The 24,727-nt window shown below is 41.4% G+C and overlaps 1 protein-coding gene across 2 annotated transcripts in view; it reads left to right on the forward strand.

Annotated features, from left to right (window-relative positions):
- LOC148851691 (uncharacterized) overlaps positions 1 to 20,708 on the forward strand; it is a 29,382-nt gene extending 8,674 nt beyond the window's left edge. For both annotated transcript variants that reach the window (XM_088942625.1, XM_088942626.1), the window contains 2 exons: positions 18,477 to 18,585; positions 20,107 to 20,708. In XM_088942625.1, coding sequence (XP_088798751.1) covers positions 18,477 to 18,585; positions 20,107 to 20,415 — 418 coding nt within the window. In that variant the 3' untranslated portion in view covers positions 20,416 to 20,708. The remainder of the gene's footprint in view (positions 1 to 18,476; positions 18,586 to 20,106) is intronic.
- The last annotated feature ends 4,019 nt before the right edge of the window (positions 20,709 to 24,727 follow it).

Consider the following 24,727-nt stretch of genomic DNA (forward strand, 5'->3'; position numbering starts at 1 on the left):
TAGTAGGTAATGTGCAGGCAGGAGGTTGAAGTGGGAAAGAGGGGGAGAGGGAACATGCAGTAGTAGGTAATGTGTAGGCAGGCAATAGGAGTGAGGTCCACTGCTTTAAATAGAAGAGGTTCAATTTTAAAAAGGGAAACAAGGTAACTGGTCCAAGAGGTTAAAGGGTATTTTTGGAATTAACTTGCCTTCATTGAAAACTGGTTTTAGCTCCTTTATGCCCAGTCAAACAAGGTCTGAAGGAAAAGATGGCGATGATGAGTGGGTTCGGGTGGTGACGAAGTACGAGAATGGTAGGAAGATCGCCCAGCCAAGTAGAAGCACAGGTGAAGGCAAATCCATTGCTTCCTGTCCAGAAGGAAAAGGAGCAGAAATCCAAGAACTTTGAGGTTATAGATCAACCTAGTGGCTGTTTGTCTCAGAAGTCAGCGGAGGATCCATTTCAGATGATTAGCAGTTGTGAAAGAAGGGCGGGGGAAAGTTTGGGGAATCTTCGGAGGCTGGATAAGACAGAAGATTAGGTACTCAATCGTTTCTTGGATTGCTGGTAGGGGCAAACCAACTGGGGACCAACAACAGTGAGAAGCTACCAATGACAATAGGAAACAGGAAGAATGTTGAAGTTGGGTTGAGAGTTTTAGAAATCATCACCTGCTTGAATATTGAGGAAAGTTCAAAGGATATGGAAGGCCTAGTGGTGGGAGTGAGTACATCGGCAGATCAAGATGCCATAATCAGGAAAATGGTGAATGGGCTTCAAGACCTTTGGAGGCCAGAACAGTGGATACAAGGACAACAGCGATGGTAGGCAAAGAGATAGTAGAAGGAAATATAAATGATAGAGGAAGTCAGAATCAGGAAAATGATGCATGGGCTTCAGGACCTTTGGAGGCCAGAACAGTGGATACAAGGACGACAGCGATGGTAGGCAAAGAGATAGTAGAAGAAGAAAATATAAATGATAGAGGAAGCCAGAATCAGGATAATGATGCATGGGCTTCAAGACCTTTGGAGGCCAGAAGAAAATATAAATGAAATAGTTGTCAAGGTGACGTCTAGGCGACAAGGCACCCTTTGAGGCTCGCCTCGCCTAATCACCAAGCAGTTTTTTACTTCCTACTATAAAATTCTTTTTTGTTCATTCTTTTTTGAGATTATAATTATAAAATAGACATTATTAAACTAAAATAATAATTTTGTGTGTTTATATACTAATTTCTTTTTTATTATTTTCTTATTTATTAGGGTTTAATCAACACAAAGATTGCTAAATGCTGTATTGAACCCTCAAAGACTTCAAAACCTGAACCAATAAGTAAGGAAGAACTTAAAATTTTTTCTAATCAGCACATTTTCTTCTTCTACTTCTTCTTCTTCTTCTTCTTCTTCTTCTACCACCACCAATACTTTTTCTTTTCTTCTTTTCCTATAACAAAAATAAGGGTTCAGCCCCTATGCTTTTTTAATTTTATTTTCCTTCTTTTTCTTCTCATGAATATGTTGATTTTCCATACTTTAATATGAACTTTATACTTTGCTTATGAAAATTATGAATAATTATTAAGGAAATATGGTCATGGTACCTAGGGAACTACCCTAGGATCCATTTTTTAACATAAAAAATCCATCACCTAGGCGATGCCTTTGTGGCTTGAAAACTATGATAAACGATATGTGAGAGATAGTAGAAGAAGAAAATACAAAAGATAGAAACTCAGTCTAAAAACGATGAGGCAAGTCCCTTGAGCTTCACTTCACCAGTTGAGTTGAGTAAGAGAGGAAAGGATAAGAAACTAAGGAACGAAATAGAAGAATTGAAGGGAAGAAGGGGAAAGAGAAAGTGGCAGGATGAGGAGGGGGGGACCTGCATGAAAGAGTGTACAATAGGAGGCTACCGGGTTCATCACAGGAAAAAGTAGGGGAGAAGGCAGGAGGTGCAGGAGAAACGGAAGAGGTAGGGGAAGGAGTCATGGAGTTCACGCAATCCCCCGCTCGATACCTCTATTAGAGAGGAATGCCTGGTTTTACCTTGTAGAGAACACTGATGTGGGCCCCACAGCTACGGCCCCACTGTGTTCGTAGGGTAGAAGATGTTCTAGTCTGCCTAGGGTTAGCTATTGGTCATTTAGTTGTTTCAGTTGTTATTTATTTCAGTCTTTTTTTTTGCTGTTATGTAAAGACTAAGGGCAGATCTGTCCTTTCCATGTAATGAGCATAACCTATAAATATTAATTAAAGTGGTGGCGGCAGAATATTATTCTTCTGCTCCTCCTTTCAACCCTTGTGTTCTACTGCTTCTCCTCCTTCTTCCTCTTCTTTCTTCTTACCTTTCTTCTTATCTTCGATCTTGAAATCTATTAGGGTTCAAGACTGATAACAGTCTTGACTGTTGTCTACATACCTCTCTGTAGAAGTGGAGAAGACGACTGAGTCACCTTCGCAACCTGTCGAGTCAACTCAGATCCCTCACCCCCCAAAGGGCCTGAAGCTCCTACATGTTCAAAATCCCTTTCTGGAAACTTTCGTAAAATAGAAGGAAGCAGATTGCTAGAGAGTGACCATTTTGAGAAGCCTAAGTTCTTTCCCAAAAGATACCTCTAGGCCTCTTAAAATGAGAAGCTGAAAAAGCAAGGCGGGCCAAGCCTCTCTCGATAGCCCCATTCAAAATTCAAATTGTCTCCAGAATTTGGTTGTTCTAATGCTAACAAGACCCACCAGTTAGGGGCTCCAAACCCGCTTCAAGTTTTGGGCCAGAATCTTTCTATAGTCCAATCGCTAGGAATGAGAGAAGGCCCACGTGGCTCAAGTCTACCTGAGACCCCAACTTTCTTAACTAAGCCTATCCCTGAAAAAATTCCTAGTTCGGGAAGACACAATAGAAAGATTTACAAACCTCCTTCATCACCAGATAGTGTAAACTCCTCGATCATTGAATCAGATGGCACCGATGGAGTTGAGGATTCAAGCTCTTATGCAATGGAGGCTGAACCAGATCCTAGGGAGGTGGCATTCTCAAGGGCCAAAGACCTGTTCACTAGTAGTTTGGGGAAATGTAGAACTGTTCGAACAGACTCATCTGGTCAACCCTGAGTATGAGATCGATTGTTAGCTAGCACGCCTAGAGAGAGATCAAGGATGAGACTCACATTCCTTTTCCAGAGTTTCCCCTTCTCCTTCCTCTTCGTTTCCTTTAAATCTTCCAGTTTCTTCTTCTAACCTTGGATCTCACTTTTTTCCCCTTGTACTCCAGGTCCGAACAGAGAGCTTTCCCAACCAAGCGTTAACCCAAACTACAAGAAAAGTTGGAAAATGAGCATCATAGTTTGGACAAACATGTAAGGAATGTTATCTTGGAAGAAGGTGATGAGTTACCGCTCACCTCGAAAGCCCCTTCGAGGGTGGCTTAACCTCTTAACACAGAAGATGAAGGGGAAGAAGAGAAGGGAAGGTAGGAAGAGGATGGACTCAGAGAGAGAAAACAAAGGGATATTCATTCACACCTTTTATTATATGATTATGGCCTTATATAGCTGGCCTACAGGTGTAATCATAGAGGGAATATCCTCTGATTGCAGGGTAACTAACTCTGAAAGATATCATGGAGGGAATATCCTCTTGCAGCAGAGTAACCAACTCTGACTGTAACTAAATCTGGAGCTCTGTCGCTTGTCCTTTCTGTCTCCTTGTGAACTGCTGATGGGTGGTGGTCTGCTCCACTCCCATAGTTAGGTTCGGGGGGAGTGTTTGGGTCCCAATAATTCCTCCCTCCTTAGCATTGACCTTGCCCTCAAGGTATAGGTTTGGAAACCTCTCGTTCAGCCTTAGATAAGGTTCCCAAGTGGCGTCTTCTGGAGACAGCCCGGCCCATTCTACCTTGGCTTCTGGCACAACCTGCCCACCTTGTCGAACCCAACGGAAATCCACAATTCTGATAGGCTCCGTGTAAATGTCCCCTTCCTCAGTGAATTGGGGTAAGTTGGATGAGATAGGAGTATGATTTCCCACAACTTTCTTGAGAAGTGAGATGTGAAACACCGGATGAAGCTTTGAGGTAGCAGGGAGGTCCAATCTGTAAGCAACAAAGTCCACTCTCTCCAGCACCTTATAGGGCCCATAATACCTGGGAGCTAGCTTGTGTCAAGCCCGTCTTACCACTGAGACCTGGCGGTAAGGTTGGAGCTTAAGGTAGACAAAATCACCCACCTGAAACTCTAATGGGCAGTGGTGAGAGTCATAGCGGACCTTCATTCGTTGTTGGGCTTTTGTCAAGTTGGTTTTAAGCAGTCTAAGGATCTCGTCTCTTGCCAGTAGGCGGGTCTCTACTTCTGCCACCTTGGACGACCCATATTCATAAGGTAATATGGGAGGGGGTTCTCTGCCATATAGAGCCTTGAAGGGTGTCATTCCTGCAGCCCACTGATAAGTCGAGTTGTACTAGTATTCTGCCCACAGGAGCCAGTGGGCCCACTGTCTAGGCTTCTCCCCTATGAAGCATCTAAGGTAGGCTTCTAAGCATCGATTAAGGACTTCAGTCTGTCCATCAGTCTGTGGGTGATAACTTGTGGATGGGCATAGTTGGGTTCCTTGCAATCGGAAGTATTCCTTCCAGAATGGCTGCAGTGTAAGGGTGAGGCAATGCAGAGAAATGGCTGTACTTGGTGAGATGGTCAACCACTACCATGATAACCTCCTTCCCTGCAGAACGAGGAAGTCCCGTGATGAAGTCCATGGAGAGGTCTTCCCACACTTGCTTTGGAATCTTGAGGGGCTGTAGAAGGCCCGTGGGAGATTGCGAGGAGTATTTCTGCTATTGGCAGGTTTGGCATTCGGATACATAGTGCAACACATCTTTGCGCATTCCTACCCAATGGTAGTGGCTGCTAAGCCTCTTTAGGGTCCGTTATGCCCCCCCAACGTAGAATCATGAAACAACCTTAGCAGTTCAGTTTTGTGGACGGAATTTGGAGCAACCACAAACCTGCCCCTAAAGAAAAGATCAGGTCCTACAATTTGGTAACCCGCAACTTGGGACGGGTCACGTCTCCACTTATCCCTAATGTCCTGTAGCTGCGGATCAAACCTGGCTTCTTGCCGTATAGCTCCAAACAAGGGAAAACTGGGCTGAGAGCAGGTCAGTTGAGCTAGCTCTTCTACCCGTGATAAGGCATCAGCTACTCTGTTTGCGGTCCCAGGCTTATACTCTATGTTGTAGTCAAATCCCATCAGTTTACTAAGCCATTTTTGCTGCTTCGGGGTGTGCACCCTTTGTTCGGCTATGTACTTCAAACTTCGTTGGTCTGTCCTTATAATAAATTGGCGTCCCAATAGGTATGTACGCCATTTCTGTACTGCCATTACCACAACCATCATTTCCTTGACATAAGTGGACTGATTTTGGTAAGTTGCTGAGAGAGCCTTGCTGAAATAAGCAATGGGCTGCCCTTTCTGCATCAGGACGGCCCCTACCCCTACACCCGATGCATCACACTCTATTTCAAAGGGCTGAGAGAAGTCCAGAAGAGTGAGGACTGGAGGACTAGAAACTGCTATCTTCAAGTCATCAAAGGTCCGTGGGGCATCATCAGCCCAACCGAAAGAATCCTTCTTTAACAGACGCATTAAAGGGGCGGCCATAAGCCCATACCCCTTAATGAAGCGGCTATAATAACCGGTAAGCCCAAGAAAACCCCTGAGAGCCTTTATAGTAGTGGGCTTGGGCCACTTTTGGATGGCATCTATCTTTTCTGGGTCTGCCATGACCCGCCCTGCTGCAACCACATGGCCTAAGTACTGAATCTGTCTTTGTCCAAAGGAACACTTTGTCATTTTGGCATGTAACTGGTGCTCCCTTAGAGTTGTGAGGGTAAGTTTCAGATGTTCCATATGGGTGTCCCAATCCCTGCTATAAACCAGAATGTCATCGAAAAACACCTGAATAAATCGCCTTAGGAATGGCTTGAAGGTGTCATTAATGAGGGCCTAAAAGGTGGAGGGGGTGTCGGTGAGTCCAAACGGCATAACCAGAAACTCATAATGGCCATTGTGGGTTCTAAAGGCTGTCTTGTGGATGTCAGCATGGTGAACCCGGATTTGATGATACCCGGACCGCAGGTCTAGTTTGGAGAACACTTGTGCTTCCCCTAACTCGTCCAGCAGTTCATCAATGAGGGGTATCGGAAACTTGTCCTTCACTGTAATTTGATTCAGGGCCCAGTAATCTACGCAAAAACGCCAACTACCATCCTTCTTCACTAGGAGTACGGGGGATGAAAAAGGACTGGTGCTGGTCTGAGTATGCCCTTTGTCCAATAGCTCTCTTACTGCCTTCTCAATTTCCAGCTTCTGGAAATAAGGGTATCTATATGGCCTCACATTGGCCGGTTTGGAATCTGGTAAGAGGGGTATCTGATGGTCATGGGCCCAGGGTGGAGGTAATTGGTTCGGTTCCTTGAATATGTCACCAAACTGATTGAGTATCAATCGCAAGGCCTTGTGTTGGGCTACCGTGGGTTGGTCATAGCCCTGATTGTTTAAAATTGGGACTGTGGGCCGAATGCCTAAGTGCATAAATAAGGGTTGTCCAGCATCATTGGAGGCCCGTATCATGGAAGCTAAAGTATCACCTTGGGAACTAGGGGGCTGCACCCCTTGTAAATGACAAGTCTGACCATCCTGGTAAAAATCCATTGTCATTTTGGCCCAATCACAAAGTGCAGGACCTAGGCCATGTAACCAATGAATTCCCAAAATAATATCAGCCCCCGAGAAATCCAATGGGTGGAGATCTACCACGAAATTATGGCCCTGTATGAGGATCTTTTCCTTCTTACATATACCATCACATAACATCTGACTCCCATTAGCCACATGGATCGAAAAGAGAGGAGTGGGTTGTATAGTCATTCCTAGTTGCTTTGCCAAACGGCAAGTGATGAAATTCAGGGTAGAGCCACTGTCAATCAAGATCATCACAAATCGGCCAACCAATCTTCCTTCTACTCGCATGGACTGAAGAGGGTTGAGGCCCATGAGAGCGTGTAAGGAGATCTCGGCTCCGACAGGTTCTGGTTCATCTGATATCAGTTCACAGTCTTCTATGTGCTCTGGTTCTGTCCCTTCCAGCTCTTCCTCTGTCTGAAGGAGAAACACTCGCTGGACTCGGCACTTATGGCCCGGCCCAAACTTGTCATCACAGTTGTAACAGAGGCCCTTCTCGCGTCGGGCCTGCATGTCAGCCCATGAGAGGCATTTGAAGGGCATAGTGGGCCTGGGAAAAATGGGATTTTGAGAATCCCCAACTTGTTTCATGGGTTGCTGATCGGCCCGTTGGGTAACCCTCAAATTTGGGTAGGACAGCTTGCTGGCTCTGCGCAGGTTGTCGATTTTCTCTTCTTGCAGGCGAGCCAAACCCACTGCAGCCATGACTGTTGCTGGACGGAGAGCCCTCACCTCCAGGTGGATATCCTCCCTGAGGCCTCCCACAAAACACCCCACTAAGGCCTTCTCCGGCCATCCATGTACCCTGGTCGCCATTCTCTCGAACTCGAGCTGGTAGTCTGCTACCGTTCCAGTCTGCTTTAACCGAGTGAGGAGTTTGTCGTAATCCACGAACGTCGTCGGCCCAAAACGGATGCATAGAGCTTCAGTGAACTCCGCCCAAGTTACCCGAGGATGGTTTTGATGATACCACTGGAGCCATAGAATCGCGTCTCCTTCCAGGTGAATGGAAGCGATGGAGACACGCTGGTGTGCAGGGGTTTCGTGGTACTCGAAATATCTTTCTGCTCTGAAGATCCAAGGAATGGGATCTCCACCGGAATAGTTGGGAAAATTGGTCTTAGTAACTTTTTCGGTGGGGTAACACCTAGTTCTTTGGCTGCTGGAAGCAGAGGCTTCCACCCCTGCTGGGTGACTAGTCTCGCTGGATTGTTGCTGAGAGGTGATGCTGGAGACGGCCACTTTGAGTTCCCTGAGTTCGTTCAGCACCTGGTGGAACCCAATCTCAATCTGGTCGACTCTATCATCCATGGTAGAGGAACGTGTCTGCGGCATAGCTGGCCTGTGATCTGGATAGCCTGTCTCTGATACCAACTTGATGAGTTACCGCTCACCTCGGAAGCCCCTTCGAGGGTGGCTTAACCTCCTGAAACAGAAGATGAAGGGGAAGAAGAGAAAGGAAGGTAGGAAGAGGATGGACTCAGAGAGAGAAAACGAAGGGATATTCATTCACACCTTTTATTATATGATTATGGCCTTATATAGCTGGCCTACAGGTGTAATCATAGAGGGAATATCCTCTGACTGCAGGGTAACTAACTCTGGAAGATATCATGGAGGGAATATCCTCTGGCAGCAGAGTAACCAACTCTGAGTGTAACTAACTCTGGGGCTCTGTCGCTTGTCCTTTCTGTCTCCTTGTGAACTGCTGATGGGTGGTGGTCTGCTCCACTCCCATAGTTGGGTTCGGGGGGAGTGTTTGGGTCCCAACAGAAGGCATAACCGATATGGCTAGAAATTTGGGGATAAGCGAAGAAAAGGGAATTTCTCACAATCAGATTCCAAAAAATGGGAGCCGTGGAAGTCAGAATGTTAAGTTTGTGAACAACGGAAAGAGGAACTCTGAAAGGGCATCAAAGAGACTTCAATGGGGATTGATAGATCAAAAGACAAAAGGGCCTAGGGCAGATAAGGGAAAATCAGCGATCGGAGCTCAATGAAGTTGTTAAGCTGGAACATCAGAGGGTTGGGAGCTAAAAAGAAGTCTGGTAAAAGACACTCTGAGAAGAGAAAGACCAGATATAGTCATCCTTCAGGAAACAAAAAAAGAAGTGGACTGAAAACTTTTGAGAGCAATTTGGGGAATTCGTGGAAAGAAATGAACTGTTCTTCCTGCTCTAGGAACCTCAGGAGGAATCATCTTAGCTTGGAACGAAGAGGAGGTGTCGGGCATTGAGATAGATGAAGGAGAGTTCTCAATCTCCGTGCTCTTTACTAATAAAAATGATGGTTTCAACTGGATTCTGACTGGGGTATATCGACCAAGTTCTCCTGCAGATAGACAAAAACTTTGGGAAGAGTTGGACTCTCTGCACGAGTTTGATGAGCTCCCTTGGGTCCTAGGAGGTGACTTTAACATCACAAGGTTCTCCCAAGAAAATTCAAACAGAAGATCAGTAACTAGAAGCATGAGGGATTTCTCCAATTTTATCTTGAGGCATAACCTTTGCGACCTCCCTCTCCACAACGGCCAATTCACTTGGTCAAATCTACAAGAGAACTTAATAAGCCGCAGACTAGATAGGTTTCTGGGCAGAACACTTTCCTAATCTTCTCCAAGAAACCAGACCTCGTTGCACCTCAAATCACTGGCCATTAGTCCTGAGAACAGACCTGGTTCTGAAAGGTAAATCCCCATTTAGACTGGAAAAAGTGTGGACTTTGCATAAGGATTTTCACAAAAATGTGGCTTCTTGGCGGGAGGAATGTAGAGTCGAAGGCTGGGCTGGTTACAGATTAATGCATAATTTGAATTTCCTAAAAAGAAAACTGAAATCCTGGGGGAGAGAAGAATTCAAATCTTTTGCAGAGGAAAAAAGTGCTATCCTTTTGGAGCTGGAAGAACTAGACAAAAAGGAACAATTAGGGACTCTGGACAGAGAAGGAAGAAGTAGGAGAGAAGGTCTAAGGAATTCTTGGGAAAAAGTGATTGGAAAAGAAGAAATCTTTTGGAGGCAGAGGTCAAGGATCAGATGGTTAAAGGAAGGAGACAATAACTCAAAATTTTTCCACAGTTACGCGTCAAGCAGGCGTAGGAAAAGCTTCATCTCAAAAATCAAGGTGGATCAAAGGGAGGTGGAAGATGCAGATGAAACCACAGAGGCCTTTCTTAACCATTTCAAAAAGTTGTACTCTAGGGAGAGTTTCAGAAAGTTTAAGAAGTTGGAACTGCCAACTCTAGCAGAAGGTAAGAGGTCTTGGCTTGAAAGGGATTTTGAGGAATAGAGCCCCTGGGCCTGATGGTTTCCCCATTTTCTTCTTTCAGATTTGTTGGGACGTTGTGAGAGATGATCTTTTGGAGGCTTTCAAGGATTTCCACTCCTTGGCTCTTGTAAACAAAGGAAATAACTCTACCTTTATCTGCCTCATCCCAAAGAAAGATGGTGTCTTGGAAGTGAAAAGATGTTGAAATAGTTTATTTTATTTCTTGTCTATTAATTTTGTCTTGTTAGGGTCTGTTTGGTTGGTTAAAGCCTTTTTTATTTTTCTGCTATTGTACTTCACTTACAGCAGGGGCACAAGGGTCTTTTCCCTTTTTATTTTAGTCGCCCTATTATACTAATAGAAGCTGGCGCCGCCGGCACTGTTCCATTGCCTCCAATCTTTCTTCTTCTCTTCTTCTTTTCTCTTCTCTTCTCTTCTCTCTTATTTTTCAATCGGATTTCTTGCCAAGATGGTATCAGAGCAAGGCAATTGAATCTGGGCGATCAAGTTTCTTCTTCAAGTTTCTGAATCTGGGCAGAACAGAGGGTTGAATCTGGGTTGATCGAATCAGATCTGCGACTGGTACAGCCCTATTTTTTTTCTTTTTCTTTCTTTCTTTGGTCGTGTACCAAGAGAAAAAAAATGAATCTTAACTACTGAATGTCGTCAGACCCTTGTGAGGTTTATACCTCTTTTGTTTTGGATCGTGAGATCCTGTACCTGTGAAAAGGTGACTGTAGGTCACTGCTGACCTGTTTTCTCCACTTTTTGTCTTGATTTCACGTCTGTAAGGATCTCTCTTAATGATCAAAGCTTGTAGACCAGTACAGGTCTGAAAATCAGTTTGAACATACCTCTTTTTCTGGAAACTGGTGCTGGTCTTGTGCTCAGATTAAGTCCAAAACCTAAGTGTGTGTGGACTGGTCACTTGTGTGTGGAGCATTTTTTTCTGATATAAGGAGGGATCCTAAGTTGAGGTTTTAGACTAAAATTCTGTGTTGACCATGTCGTTTGAGAATTCTCCTACTTTAGGGGTTTTAGGAAGTCAAAATGGAGTGAGTGGGGGAATGGATATGAGTTTCCCCATGGCTGCTATTCCCTTTGACGGTTTGAACTACCTTGAATGGTCTAGGGGAATAAAACTCTACATCACTGCTAGGGGGAAAATAGGATACATCAATGGGAAAGTGAAGGAACCGAAGAACGGAAGTGCTGAATATGATAGGTGGAAACAAGAAAATAGTATGGTGATGGCATGACTCTTGGTTTCCATGCTGCCATAGGTAAGAAAGACATTTATGTGGGCTGAAACTGCTTGTGAAATATGGGAACAAACAAAAGTCCACCTATTTAGAGTAGAGACACTATGCCAAGATATACCAATTGCAAGCTGAATCCTCTACTTGCAAGTAGGGTGAGAGGAGTCTCTCGGTGTACTATTCAGATCTGACATCAATTAGGAAAGAACTTGATCACTATCAGAATGTGAATTGGAAGTGTGATGAAGATGCAAAGGGGGTTTATGCCTTCATATGAGTCCATCAGGGTGCAGATATTGGGAAGTAAAGACTTGCCATCAGTTTAGGAGGTTTATGCCTTAGTTTAGTCAGAAGAGAGTAGAAGAAGTGTGATGAATTGTACAAAGGGGGAGTCAGTTGCCCTAGCTGTCCGAGGAAGTACAGATGCTAATGTTGGAGGTTCTTTTAAGAAAGGTGATTCTCAGAAGAGAACATATGACAAGAGTAAACTTTGGTGCACTCACTGCTAGAAGACAAGACACACCAGAGATACATGTTGGGATCTCCATGGAAAACCTAAATGGGCACAGGATTTAGGTAAGAAGTCAACAACTGATCAGGGTAAGAAACCAATTCAGTAGAATCAGAAAAAGTATAACTTAGCTAATATGGCATCTCAATAGACTAGTCCCATGGTAACTCAGGAAAGGCATCCCAATTTTGACCTCAAGGAAGAGATTATCAACTCCTTTCGTGACCATTTGGAGTTATATGGTAGGACTCTTCGCTAGATGGATTTTGGTCCTACTCCTTCTACCTCTTTCGCGTCTACATCAGGTAACACTGCCACTGCCTTCCATGTGTCATCTCATACCTCTGATTTTCCTTGGGTAATTGACTTTAGAGCCTCAAACCACATGACCAGTAAGTCAATTTTATTTCAGGAATACAACCTTCTCTCTGGGAGAGATAAGGTGAGACTAGCTGATGGTTCTTTCTCCACCATAGCCAGCCAAGGAGTCATATCTCTCCCACTCGGCCTTACCCTTTCTAATGTACTACATGTTCCTAAATGACCTATAAATTTTCTTTCCATTAGTAGTATTACTCACTCCTTGAACTGTTAAGTTACTTTCTTTCCGTCTACATGTGTGTTTCAGGATTTGGCCTCGGGAAAGACGATTGGTAGAGGAAGCATGGTGGATGGTCTCTACGTGTTGGAGAATAAAGCTAGTCTTATGGCTACAGAGTCCTTGAGTTCGTCCAGTGAGAGTCAAGCCTATTTATGGCATAGTGGTCTTGGTCATCTTTCTTTTGAGTCATTAAAAGTTATGTTTCCAAAGTTGTTTGAGTCTTTGTCAATGAGTCAGTTGCAGTGTTAGACATGTTAATTGAGTAAACATTGTAGAAGTTCTTTTCCTTTGAGAAATAAAAGATCTGAATTTCCGTTTTATATTGTTTATTCTGATGTTTGGGGCCCTGTTACTCTACCTACTAAAGCTGAATATAAGTACTTCATTACCTTGATCGATGATTACTCTAGATACACTTGGGTTTACCCTATGTGATCTAGAGATGAAGTGCCTAAAATTGTGAAAGATTTTCAACGCATGGTGTTCACTCAGTTCTAAACTGAAATTCATATTTTCTAGTCGAACAATGCAAAGGAATACTTCCATAGTGATCTCACGAAATTCTTTGCTTCGAGCGGATCTCTTCAAAGAAGCTCTTGTGCTAGGACATCCCAACAAAACGATGTTGCTAAAAGAAAAAACAATCACCTTCTCGAAGTAGCTCGTGGCTTGTTAATCCATATGAATGTTCTGAAACGCTTTTGGATGGATGTTGTTCTATGTGCTACGTACATCATCAACCGTATGCCATCTCGGTTATTGGAGTATAAGGCTTCACATCAGCTTTTGTTTCCTATAGCTCCATTGCCCCCCATTCCAATGCGTGTTTTTGGGTGTCATTGCTTTGTTCATAACTTGTCCCCTACTCGGGGTAAACTTGATCCTCATGCTATTCCTTGTGTTTTTCTTGGTTACCCTTTATCTCAAAAGGGGTATCGTTGCTATGATCCCACATCTCACAAGTACTATGTCTCCATGGATGTATCATTCTTTAAGAATCAACCTTTCTTCTCGATTTCTCCTCAGGGGGGGAGTAGGGTTGAGGAGAAATAGGCTCAGACTCATCTACCTCCTCTACTAGATCCTCCTCCATTCTGTGTTTTTTCGCCGCCAAAAAGCCAATAGAGTTCAAGAGATGTGGAACCTGGCACTATGCAACCAACACCATCGGATTTGTCGGAGGTAGGTCCTTCTCATCTACCAGGTACACTTGCTCCTATTGATATGCCTGTACCTCTCAATGTTGATTCCCCTGTCATTGATGATTTTGATGTTCCTATTACTAAGAGAAAGTGTGTTAGATCTTGTACCACTAATCATCCTATCTTTCACTTTGTGTCCTATGACCATTTTTCACCTTCATATTGTGCATTCCTCTCTTCCGTTGACAGTATCCCTATTCCTAAGAATGTGGTAGAAGCTTTATCCAAACCCGAATGGACATATGCAATGAAGGAAGAAGTTGATGCATTACGCAAAAATGGCACTTGGGAGTTGGTGGATCTTTCTGAAGGGAAGGAACCGATGGGTGTTCATAGTGAAACACAAGGCTGATGGAACTGTTGAAAGGTACAAGGCCAGACTGGTGGGAAAAAGGTTTTACACAAGTATATGGAGTGGACTATGCAGAGACATTTGTTCCAGTAGCCAAGATGAACTCTATTAGGATTCTTCTTTCATTGGCAGCAAATTTTGACTAAGAACTCCACCGGTTGGACATTAAAAATGCTTTCTTGAATGGTGACTTAGAAGAGGAAGTGTACATGACCCAACCTCCAGGTTTTGTGCCAAAGGCAGTGAACAAAAAGTGTGCAGGTTAAAAAAAATCTTTATATGGGTTGAAACATTAACCTCGGGCCCGGTTGAGTAAATTCCACTTAGCAATTTAACAGATGGGGTTCAAACAATGCCAGTCAGACCACACTCTATTTGTGAAGAAAGGTGAAGGGAAAATTGCAGCTTTAGTTGTGTATGTTGATGACATAGTGATCACAGGAGATTGGGAGACTGAAATACAGAAACTAAAAAAATTCTTAGCCACTCAATTTGAGGTAAAAGATCTAGGCCCCTTACGTTATTTCCTTGGAATTGAAGTTGCCCGCTCTCACAAGGTCATCTTTATTTCCTAACGAAAATATGTACTAGATCTACTAGAAGATACATGCAAGATAGGGGTGAAACCAATTGACTCACCAATTGAACCTAACCATCAGCTGGAAAACAGTCAGGGAGAGTTCTTGAAAGATGTTAAGAAGTTTCAAAGACTTGTAGGGAGACTCTTGTATTTGTCTATGACTAGGCCTAATATTGCTTATGCAATGGGTGTCCTTAGTCAGTTCATGCACAACCCTAGGACAACTCACTTTGAAGTTGCAGAGAGGATCCTTAGATACCTCATGAAGTTTCCCGAAGCTGGTTTGCTATTCCAGAAACATGGACATGTAAAGGTGAAAGTATATATTGATGCTGATTGGGCAAGGACAATTGATGACCGAAAGTCTACCAATGGGTATTGTGCCTTTGTAGGAGGAAACTTGGTCACATGGAGAAGTAAGGAGCAAAGTGTGGTGCCTAGATCTAGTGCTGAAGCAGAATACAGAGCTATTCTCATGGGGTTGCTGAAATCATGTGGATAAGAAACTTGTTAGGTGAATTAGGTTTTGTAGTTAGCAACCCTATGTCACTCTATTGCGACAATAAAGCTGTTGTCAACATTGCAACTAATCCAGTCCTCCATGATAGGATGAAACACATTGAAGTGGACAAGCATTTTATTAGAGAAAAACTAGTGAACGGAGAAGTGTGCACTCCATATGTCAGCTTAGAAGAACAACTCCATGTCATCTTCACCAAGGGTCTTCATCATGTGTGGCATAGTGGTTTGTGTGACAAGTTGGGCATGATTGACATCTATACTCCAACTTGAGGGGGAGTGTTGAAATAGTTTATTTTATTTATTGTCTATTAATTTTGTCTTGTTAGGGTCTGTTTGGTTGGTTAAAGCCTTTTTTAATTTTCTATTATTGTACTTCACTTATAGCAGGGGCACAAGGGTCTTTTCCCTTTTTATTTTAGTAGCTGGTACCGCCAGCACTATTCCATTGCCTCCAATCTTTCTTCTTCTCTTCTTTTCTTCTTCTTCTTCTCTTCTCTTCTCTTCTATTCTCTCTTATTTTTCAATCGGATTTATTGCCAAGAAAAGACTTTAGACCAATAAGTTTAGTAGGGAGTGTGTACAAAATTCTGGCAAAAGTTTTAACAAAAAGACTTAAAGAAGTCCTAAGAGAGCTTGTTTCTCCAAATCAGTTTGCCTTCGTGAAAGGAAGACAAATCGTGGACAACATCTTAATAGCAAATGAAATTGTCGAAGATAGAAGGAAGAGTGGAAGGTCGGGTCTCCTTGTGAAACTAGATCTTGAGAAATCTTATGACAAAGTAGACTGGGACTGCCTTCTCCAAATTCTGAAATTGAGGGGCTTTGGCATGAAATGGCTGCAGTGGATGAAGGGCTGTATAAGTTCAACATGGTTCTCGGTCATGGTAAATGGAGAGACCAAAGGTTACTTCAAAGCAAGTGGAGGTCTCCGACAGGGTTGTCCTCTATCCCTTTCCTTTTCACTCCAGTAATGGATGTTTTTAGCCAGCTAGTTGAAAAAGCCAAAAGCCTAAATTTAATTAAAGGTTTTCAGGTAGGAAGAGATACTCATAATGTCTCCCATCTCCAATTCGCAGATGATGTCATCCTATTTTTGGAAGCTAACTTGGAGAATATTAATAATGTGAAAAGAGTTCTGCATTGTTTTGAATTGGTCACTAGCTTGAGGGTAAATACTCAAAAAGTAGCCTAGCGACTACAAACCAAAGAAACCCTCTTGGAAAGCTTCAAGGAACTCTGAATTGCCGAGTGGAAAACTTCCCCCTGTCTTATTTGGGCCTGCCTCTTAGTGGGAATCGAAAAAGTCCAAGCTTCTGGGAGTCAGTGATGGAAAAATGTGAAAATAAGTTAGCCACTTGGAAACATTGTTACCTATCAAAGGGGGCAGACTTACCCTCATCAAGGCTTCCCTTGCAAATCTGCCCGTTTACTTCCTCTCAGTGTTTCAGATCCCTGCCAAAATCAGGTCATAGATTGAGAAACTTCAAAGAGATTTTCTTTGGGAAGGTGGACGTGAAAAAAATAAGACACCTAGTAAGTGGAGTCAAGTCTGCAAGCCTAAAGAGGCTGGAGGGTTGGGGATTGGACACCTAAAAGAGAAGAACGATGCTCTACTCAGGAAATGGTTGTGGACATTCCCATTGAAACGAATTCCCTTTTGGTAGCTGTCATCACCAGCAAGTATGGGTTAAATGCAAAATGTTGGGACTGCAACCTCTGCTCAAACCGATTAGCTTCCTCAAATCCTTGGAAAGGTATCACTTCTATTCACAACATCTTTTTTTCTTTCATAAGATTTAGAGTGGGTTATGGTACCAGAATTAAGTTTTGGACAGACCTGTGGTGGGGCAATTCCACTCTAGTGGAATCTTATCCTAGAATTTTCAACCTCACCCTAAACAAAGAAGCAACCATCTCTCAGTGTCTCCCCACTTTTCCCGATGAAAACAACATAAATTTGAGCCTTAGAAGACCCTCAAGGGACTCGGAGATTAGTGAGCTAACTGATCTCCTCCTCTCTCTCAGAGAAGCCTACATTTCCTCAAACTCCCAAGACTCCCGTGTCTGGAAACCCCACCCTGTTGGTGAGTTCTCTTCCAAGTCTTTCCTCGAGGCTCTGGTTGCAGGAGACTGGGACTGTGTCTTCCCTTTCAAGAAGATCTGGTGTAAGTTTGTTCCCAGTGGCAAGGAAAGGGTCTGAGCAAGAGAGGTAAGGTATACTGGCAAATAGTGTTACATGCTGTGTTATGGGGAATTTGAGAAGAAAGGAACAATCATTTGTTTGAAAACAAGGTAAAATCTAAGAGTTAGCTGATCTGTCATATCAATTATCACTGCAATTTGTGGGCTTCTAGCTCAGAAGTGTTCACAGGAATCAATGTTAATGACCTTAACAGGAATGTTGTCAACTTTCTGTTCTCCTCCCCTTCTATCCCACATACCTCCAAGGTTCCATCAATAAGAAGGGAAGGAACTTGGACTCTAAGCTTTGACAGTGGTGCATCGGGTAGCCCTGGAGTTGCTGGCATAGGGGGGACTTTAAGAGATGAAAATGGGTTCATCTGCTGGGTGTACAGTGGACCGATTGGTATAGCTGACTCTACAAAGGCAGAAGTGTTAGCAGCTCTCACAGGGATTTGCCTAGTCAGCAGACTGGGCATTCAGAACTTGTCCATTGAAGGCGACTCAGCAAACACCATAAAATGGTTAGGAAAACAGGAGGCTGGACCATGGAGACTTAATCACTTCCTAGCATAGGCAAGGGACCTATTGGCTTCTAAGAACGCATCTCTGTACTGGATTCCAAGGGATTTAAACGCCATTGCAGATGGATTAGCAAAACTAGGTGCTATTCTGGAGACATTGTATTATGAAAAATTTCCTCCTGTGTAATATTTAGGGGCCTGACCCCTGTTTTGTACTTGTACACCTTCTTGTGTACCCCCTTTTTCTTTTAATGAAATCTGTTTACTTCCTTCAAAAAAAAATGGAGAACTTTGATTCGAAAATGACATACAAATTTGGGAAGAAAAAGATGGAGGATGGGTAATAGATTGGGCGTTACCCCTGCCAGAATTCAACCGAGTTAACAGTCTAATTTGTTAGAAAACTTTTCGAGTATTCTTGAATTGCACCTGTGTAATGTAGATCCATTTTCAGTTTGATCAGTTGCAATTGATGCATTGGTGTGTCCTTTTGACAACCAACTGGTCTGTAATATCTTCTTTTTTATTTTAATGAAAGTCTTTTTCTTTATTCTTCAAAAAAAAAGTTTCCTTACTTGACCGGTGCTCCTGCCTTGGAAATTAGCAGTTAAGATTTTGATGAACTTGATGGATAATTGTTTTATTTTCTTTGTATTTTTGGTTCATTATGTTGTCTTACTTTTCAAATTAGATTCTTGATTTTGTATGCTTGTGGTGTAAAATAGTGTCCATGATTACATCTAACCAACAAGATATTTTATAGGTATGGTTCTCCCAGTATGACAGATATTGAAGAGTTCTCATCTGTTTACCGAGCAAGGTTGGACAAAGCTGAGATTTCTGGATCTGTACCCGAGAATTTATCTCTAGAGGTAGCTTTCTTTTATTTTTATTCCATTCTTTTTATGTGCTGCATCTAAGATCTATGCAAATTTGAGGGGACTTAAATCCCTTGTACATCAACCCTTGGCAAATAATTAGGAGTGCAGTATGCCAATATGGGGTTGGGGCTACACCATATGGATTCAGGGGTCAATGCCTGGTCCATGTTTATGCCTGATAGATGTAGGTTAATCTGTCCCAGTAAGAGCTGTGTCAGCTAGTGCAACTATTAAAGTGCCCGTTTGGGAGGGTCCCATCCAGGGCTTTCCTGTGATGGATTCAGAAAAGCCCAGAAAGCCTGAATTTTCGTCCTTCAACTGGGAAAAAAACAACCTGTTGAAGGTTCTTTTAGTGGCTTTTTCAAAAGCAGCTCAACTAAAGCTTCAGCTCTCCCATATGGACCCAAAATAAAATAAAACCCAAACAATGTCTGAAAACCAGTTGAGCTGATCAGATGTTTAAACTGTTAAACCAGCTTGGTTGTTCTGACTTCTGAACCCTCCGGGACAGTGCAAACAGAAAATAAGGGAAAAAATGAAACAGAGAAATAAAAGGATGAGATGAAGGGGTGATTGGATGGGAATAGCAGAAGAGAAAAAGACGCTGACTATGGTTGCTATATACACTTTGCTGGAGTATGTGGAAGGGGAGGAATGCCTGCATTTTTGAAGGGAAGACATACTAAATTTATCCCATTAAAGATAAGAAGCCTTCTCCCATGGTAATTTCAGGATCCAGTGGGACAATATTCTGTTTGATTCTTCTTTTGACAGGATCAATACTTAATTATGAGGATCATGGTTAGGCCTTACTCAATGCCGTCCCAGCTATTGAAGCTCACCAAACTTTCAGCATTTTTATAGGTGTAATGTGGGTCATCAGGCTGGGACAACACAGTTTTGTTGTGCCACCTGCACTGGAGTGGGTCATGCTGACACAGCACAGCTACTATAGTGGGCTGTGCCAGCATGGTGCGGCAAATCAGGGAGGGGGCCCAGGACGGAATGAAATTTTTTTAAAGGATCAAAATTAATGTGTATTAATAATATATGTAGTTATGTACATATTATTAATTATATATATTATTATATACATAATATATATTTATGTATTATTAATGTGGGCTGTGCTGGCCCATGGGCGGCCTGGGCCATTTTACTCCTATAAGCATTTTCTTGCACCCAGTGGCTGCTCTCAGATTGAACTCGTGTTTTCATGCTTGTCCCCCCAAGGATCATGGTTCTAACTCATCAACCATGTACCTTTTTTTGGTAAAGCCTGCCGTCTTTTTCTCTTCTGGTTCTTTGTAAGACAACCTTTACCATTTAGCAAAAAAGAGATGGAGGACTTAGAGACTGGTTGGTTCTGGAATAATTGCAGAGTGAAGCTCAAGCTTGTCCACATAATATTAACGAATTGGAATATCTGGTTCTTATCTTCAAAATGTTAGTTTTTTAAATTGTTTGCATTCATTACTTTATCATACATAATCTGAGTTGCAATTATTTTAGGTGTCTTCTCCTGGCGTTGAAAGGATCATGCGCATTCCACAAGATTTGGCCAGGTTCAAGGATAGGCCAATGTATGTAAAATATGTTGGTGAGGCAGATCCAAAGGGGTCATTCACTGAGAGAGATGGCATTTTCAGACTTGTTTCTTTTGATTTGGAGATGAGTTGTTGCACATGGGGCCTAGCAGATGTGAGGATAAATAGAGAAAAAGCAGGGAAAGGAAGGCCACTAAGCAAAAAGCAGAGAGAGTGGCGATTAGAGACACCCTTTGATTCCTTACGTTTAGTTCGACTGTATTCTGATTTTTGAGTTGGCGCTTTCACTTTGTCAGATATATATTTCTGTATTCGTGTAAGAATAGAGATAAATATGTAGAGGGTAATAGATCAAAACTGGTCTTCCCAGTATTCCCTTCTTCTGAGTGACAACGAGTTAAAATGTAGCTAATACTCAAGATCCCCTTGAAAGAAATTGATTCTTCACTGTACAGAAAAATAGATTTCTGCTTAGTTAATATTTGAATTAAAAAAATATATTTTCTTGTTTTATATAATGGGTCTGATGCTGATAGATCTGCCCATTATACAGTATTAAACAATAAATATTAGTCAGTAATCTGATTTTCTATATTTGCTTTCAGAATGTATTAGTGGAATTGACAGGGATGAGTTTGGAGCCATCTTAAACTACTAGGGTTTTTACAAATATGAAAATTCAATAATCTTCTGGCCTGCAAATTCAATGGATGATTGTAAATTTCTACTTCATTATCTTCAGAAAAGCAATCAGATCGTAACACTCTTTTAGGTTCATAAATTGATTCAAGTAAGCAATATCCACCAGAGGATATTCCTGTCTTTGGCGATTATCAGCCATAAGGCCCATACCCATGTAATGCTTTACAGAAAGGGACGGTGAAGACCTACCACTGGAGATAAGTGGGAGATCTCCGTGATCAAAATTAATGCAATTGCGTGATCATAATAATTTAATCTAAGTAATTCTGGATTTTCCATATTATTTTATTATTACTTTTTGGATAACTATGACCCATAGAGATACATCTTATCTGGAACCTGTTGAATTTGTGGACATTGGAGGTTGGCCTGCTTCTGTAAGTGTTACAATTGAAGATCAATCAGAATTTTATCCCACATCCAAGCGATCTATATTTTTACACATTTAGGTTATTATCCATGGGTTTCACTCCTAGCCCTGATTGTTTTTTTCCTACACTCCTTAACAGAGGAAAGGCTCGGATGGTTGATTCTCCATATCAAACAATGTACCAATAACGAATACTTTTTTATTCTCTTTTCTGCACATTTTAACAGGTATAGAGATTTAGGAAAGACTGGCAGCCTGAGCATTTTTATGCAACATTAATTCGACAAGCATAATTTGAAATTTAGTCCATGCAGTTAAGATGTATAATCATAAAACAAAAAGTAGAGCAATAAGTGCAGCCTAACAAAGATGGGTACCTTGTCGTTATTTTAAAAATGTGGCTCCTCAACCTTTTAATATTTTATTGGAAACAGGGTAGGAAATCTACCAAAAGGACCGTGTCATTTGTTCCCTGGTCCAAATAAATTTAAACTGAACAAAACCTTTTCTTTCTGAAGTGTTTCACCTGTTTTTTAATTCATTATCATCACTTATCCAGGAGTAAAGTGAGTCTAGGCGACTCTTAAAAAATCAAAACTTATTGTCACATCGTACTTTTGCTTGTGCATATCTTTTTGACCCCTCTTTTTGACATGTTTTCATTTTCAACTAAAGAAAAAGCCAAAAAATAAGAAGAAATAAATAAAGAAATAAAGAAAAGAGAAGACAAGATAAGAAAGAAGATACTCGAGGGAGGAGATTCCTCCAATTAGGGCATACCAAGAGATATGAGATAAATGGTGGGGGACCGTGTGGGTGTTACCAGAGTGTTCATATTTGTTCTGTGGAGCACAACAATGGCCACTACGGTAGTGCTTAATGCCTTGGAGGATTTTAAGCCCTCCCTTATTGACCTATTCGCTTTAACATGCACCGCACTATGCTGGAGTCTCCTAAACTTGAGGTTTTGTGGCTTTGTGCTGACTGATAAGTTGTACACTATCTCTAAACCGAGAAGGGTGCTTTTGTTTAATCCTAATAGCTTTATCAATTGGTATATTGTCATGTGATCAGAACTCAGAAGGCATAATTCCTACAAAGTAGGGTAGCTAAAGCTCTGGTCCAGGTTGAGGCAGAATTGCAGAAATCAATGCCTTACCCAAAATATGTAAAAGGTTCTTCTCCTTCTTTGCTCTCCTTTGGTCTTGAGGATAGGTTGAGAAGACATGCTTTCTGATTTTCAAAATTCTAAAGCTTAACAGGAGGCTACCAAACTTATGATATCATATAGGTGACCCAACTTGACAGTTAGATAGGAAAAAACAGGAAAAGGGAAGCATTTTCTCATCAAATTTGTATCTCTTTTTTTTTTTTCATTTTTTACCAATTAAACCTGTGATTTCACTATAAACCAGAAGAAATGTTACATTTTTCAAGAAAGGAATAAGAAACCTGATGGAGAAATAAGATCAATTTTTTTGCATGCAAACTGATTAAAACTGTAAAATTCATCAAATGAAATGTGGCTAAAATTTTGGCTGTCTTGTTTTCTTTATCTTATCCAGAACAATAACATGAAATTTTGCAAAGAGTTGGCAATATCTAAAACCAGAAACCGCAACCCAGAAATATATGTTATTGTTGGTATAATCTGTGGCTGGACGGATCTATCCAGGTTGGAAGAAACCCAATCTGACTCCACCCAAAAGTAATTAATGCAGGATAAGATTTTAATCAAACCCAACACTGGAAAAGCAAAAGCAAAAACCGGATTGCCATTTCCTATTCAAAACGTGCTATTAACATAGTTTTCTGATAATTAGAATTTTAGAATTATTGTGTTTGTCAATTTTCACCTGACATGATTCAAATGATCAATGATTCTTAAAACATATTTGTTAGCTCTTGCTTGTCTGCCGACTTCCATTTTGATATTTGTCCTTGAAAGTTGAAACTGTTAGGTTGTGGCACACTGCTCTAGCCTAATTGACTATATCAACGGCAGCTCAAAAGAAGTAATTGGCCCATTTTAGTTCATTTTTTTTTTTCCTTTGTTTAGGGTCCCAATTAAATTAGCTTAATTAAGAAAACATTACTTTATGAGAGCACAAATATCAAAGAAAAAATTAGTCAAAGGATAATCAAGATCAATCAAATATTGCAAGAAAGAAAGGTGGTGCAGAAAATGGCAACTCATTTGTTTATGAGTCTACTTGACTAAGATAATATAAACGATGATTACGAGATGATGACTGATGGTTTTAGCTACCCAAAAGAGAAAAAATAAAACCTTGGAATCATTTAATAAAGCTAATGGAGCTAATCAGATGAGCTTTTGGTTTGGCTATTTTAGGGTAGAGTTTACGTTGATTGACCCATTACTCCATTAGATTGAGGTACTGAGGGAGGATGGCTCTAGGCCAGGCTTGGACTGGGGCTGAAGTCTTCTTGTCTCAGTCTTGGACTTGGGGCTCGATGACTAAAAGCGTATATTATTTTTCAACAAAACAAAAGGCTTCATTTGGATGATAGATCCTGAATGGTGAACAGGATAAGTATTTGGTCATTCCAAAGATGCTTTTAGCCTGGACTCCTGGAGATCATCTCCAGAGTTCTGTTTGGCATATCGAGAAGGATACATACGACAATGCCCGCATTTCTATAAACAAATCTCTGGATCCAATTGTAACTATCTTAGGGTCCAGAGACCAAGTGTAAACAATCCTTGACTTCGTGAGGATCTGTTTGTTTGCAGTTCAAATAAAAACTGGATGCAAAGTTACACTTGGTTTAGATTTGAATCCATTTGCACTTTTACCTAATGCAATGTTTGCTTTTTTTTTTTTTTTGGTTTCATTTGTATTCATTGGAAATGCAAATTCTGCATCCCAAAACTGATGCAAAATTTGCACCACATCCCTTCTACCTTACTTCTCTGACATAAAATATGGGAACCACATCGTTTTGCTTTTTTTATTTTTGGCACTCAGCCCACTTGCACTCTCGTGCATTTACGCCAATGCAAGTGAGTGCTACCATGGCGATTTTATTTTCTCCAGAACCCCATGCATTGGAGGATTTACAATAGAGATTTGAGTTATTCTGTTGAGGGAGCCACACTTGCTGAAATTGATCTTTGTTGGATTTATGGTCCTTTTTTGGTGTCAAATGTCTAGGTATCACCGATTTTTTAAAAAACCCCAAATCGAAATTGAACCAAAACCAATCAATTAATCGGCTGATCGATTTGGTTTTTAACTAATTCGGTTATTCAGTTTTTTTTGCTTTTTATATTTATAATATATATTATATAAATATTATAATAAAAATACTATAAATATAATATAATAAATATTAAATAAAACTGAACTGGTACCACCCATTTTTAAAAAACACCAAACCCATCAGTTCGATTAATTATATCTGTCAGTTCGGTTTCCTCAATTCCATTCAATTTTCAAAATTTTCCTTTTTTTTATGAGCTATTCTCCTTTGATGCCCATGGTTATCTCTT

The sequence above is a fragment of the Nelumbo lutea genome, chromosome 5 (assembly GCF_056320005.1).
Source record: "Nelumbo lutea isolate HS-2025 chromosome 5, American lotus-T2T, whole genome shotgun sequence".
NCBI lineage: Eukaryota > Viridiplantae > Streptophyta > Magnoliopsida > Proteales > Nelumbonaceae > Nelumbo > Nelumbo lutea.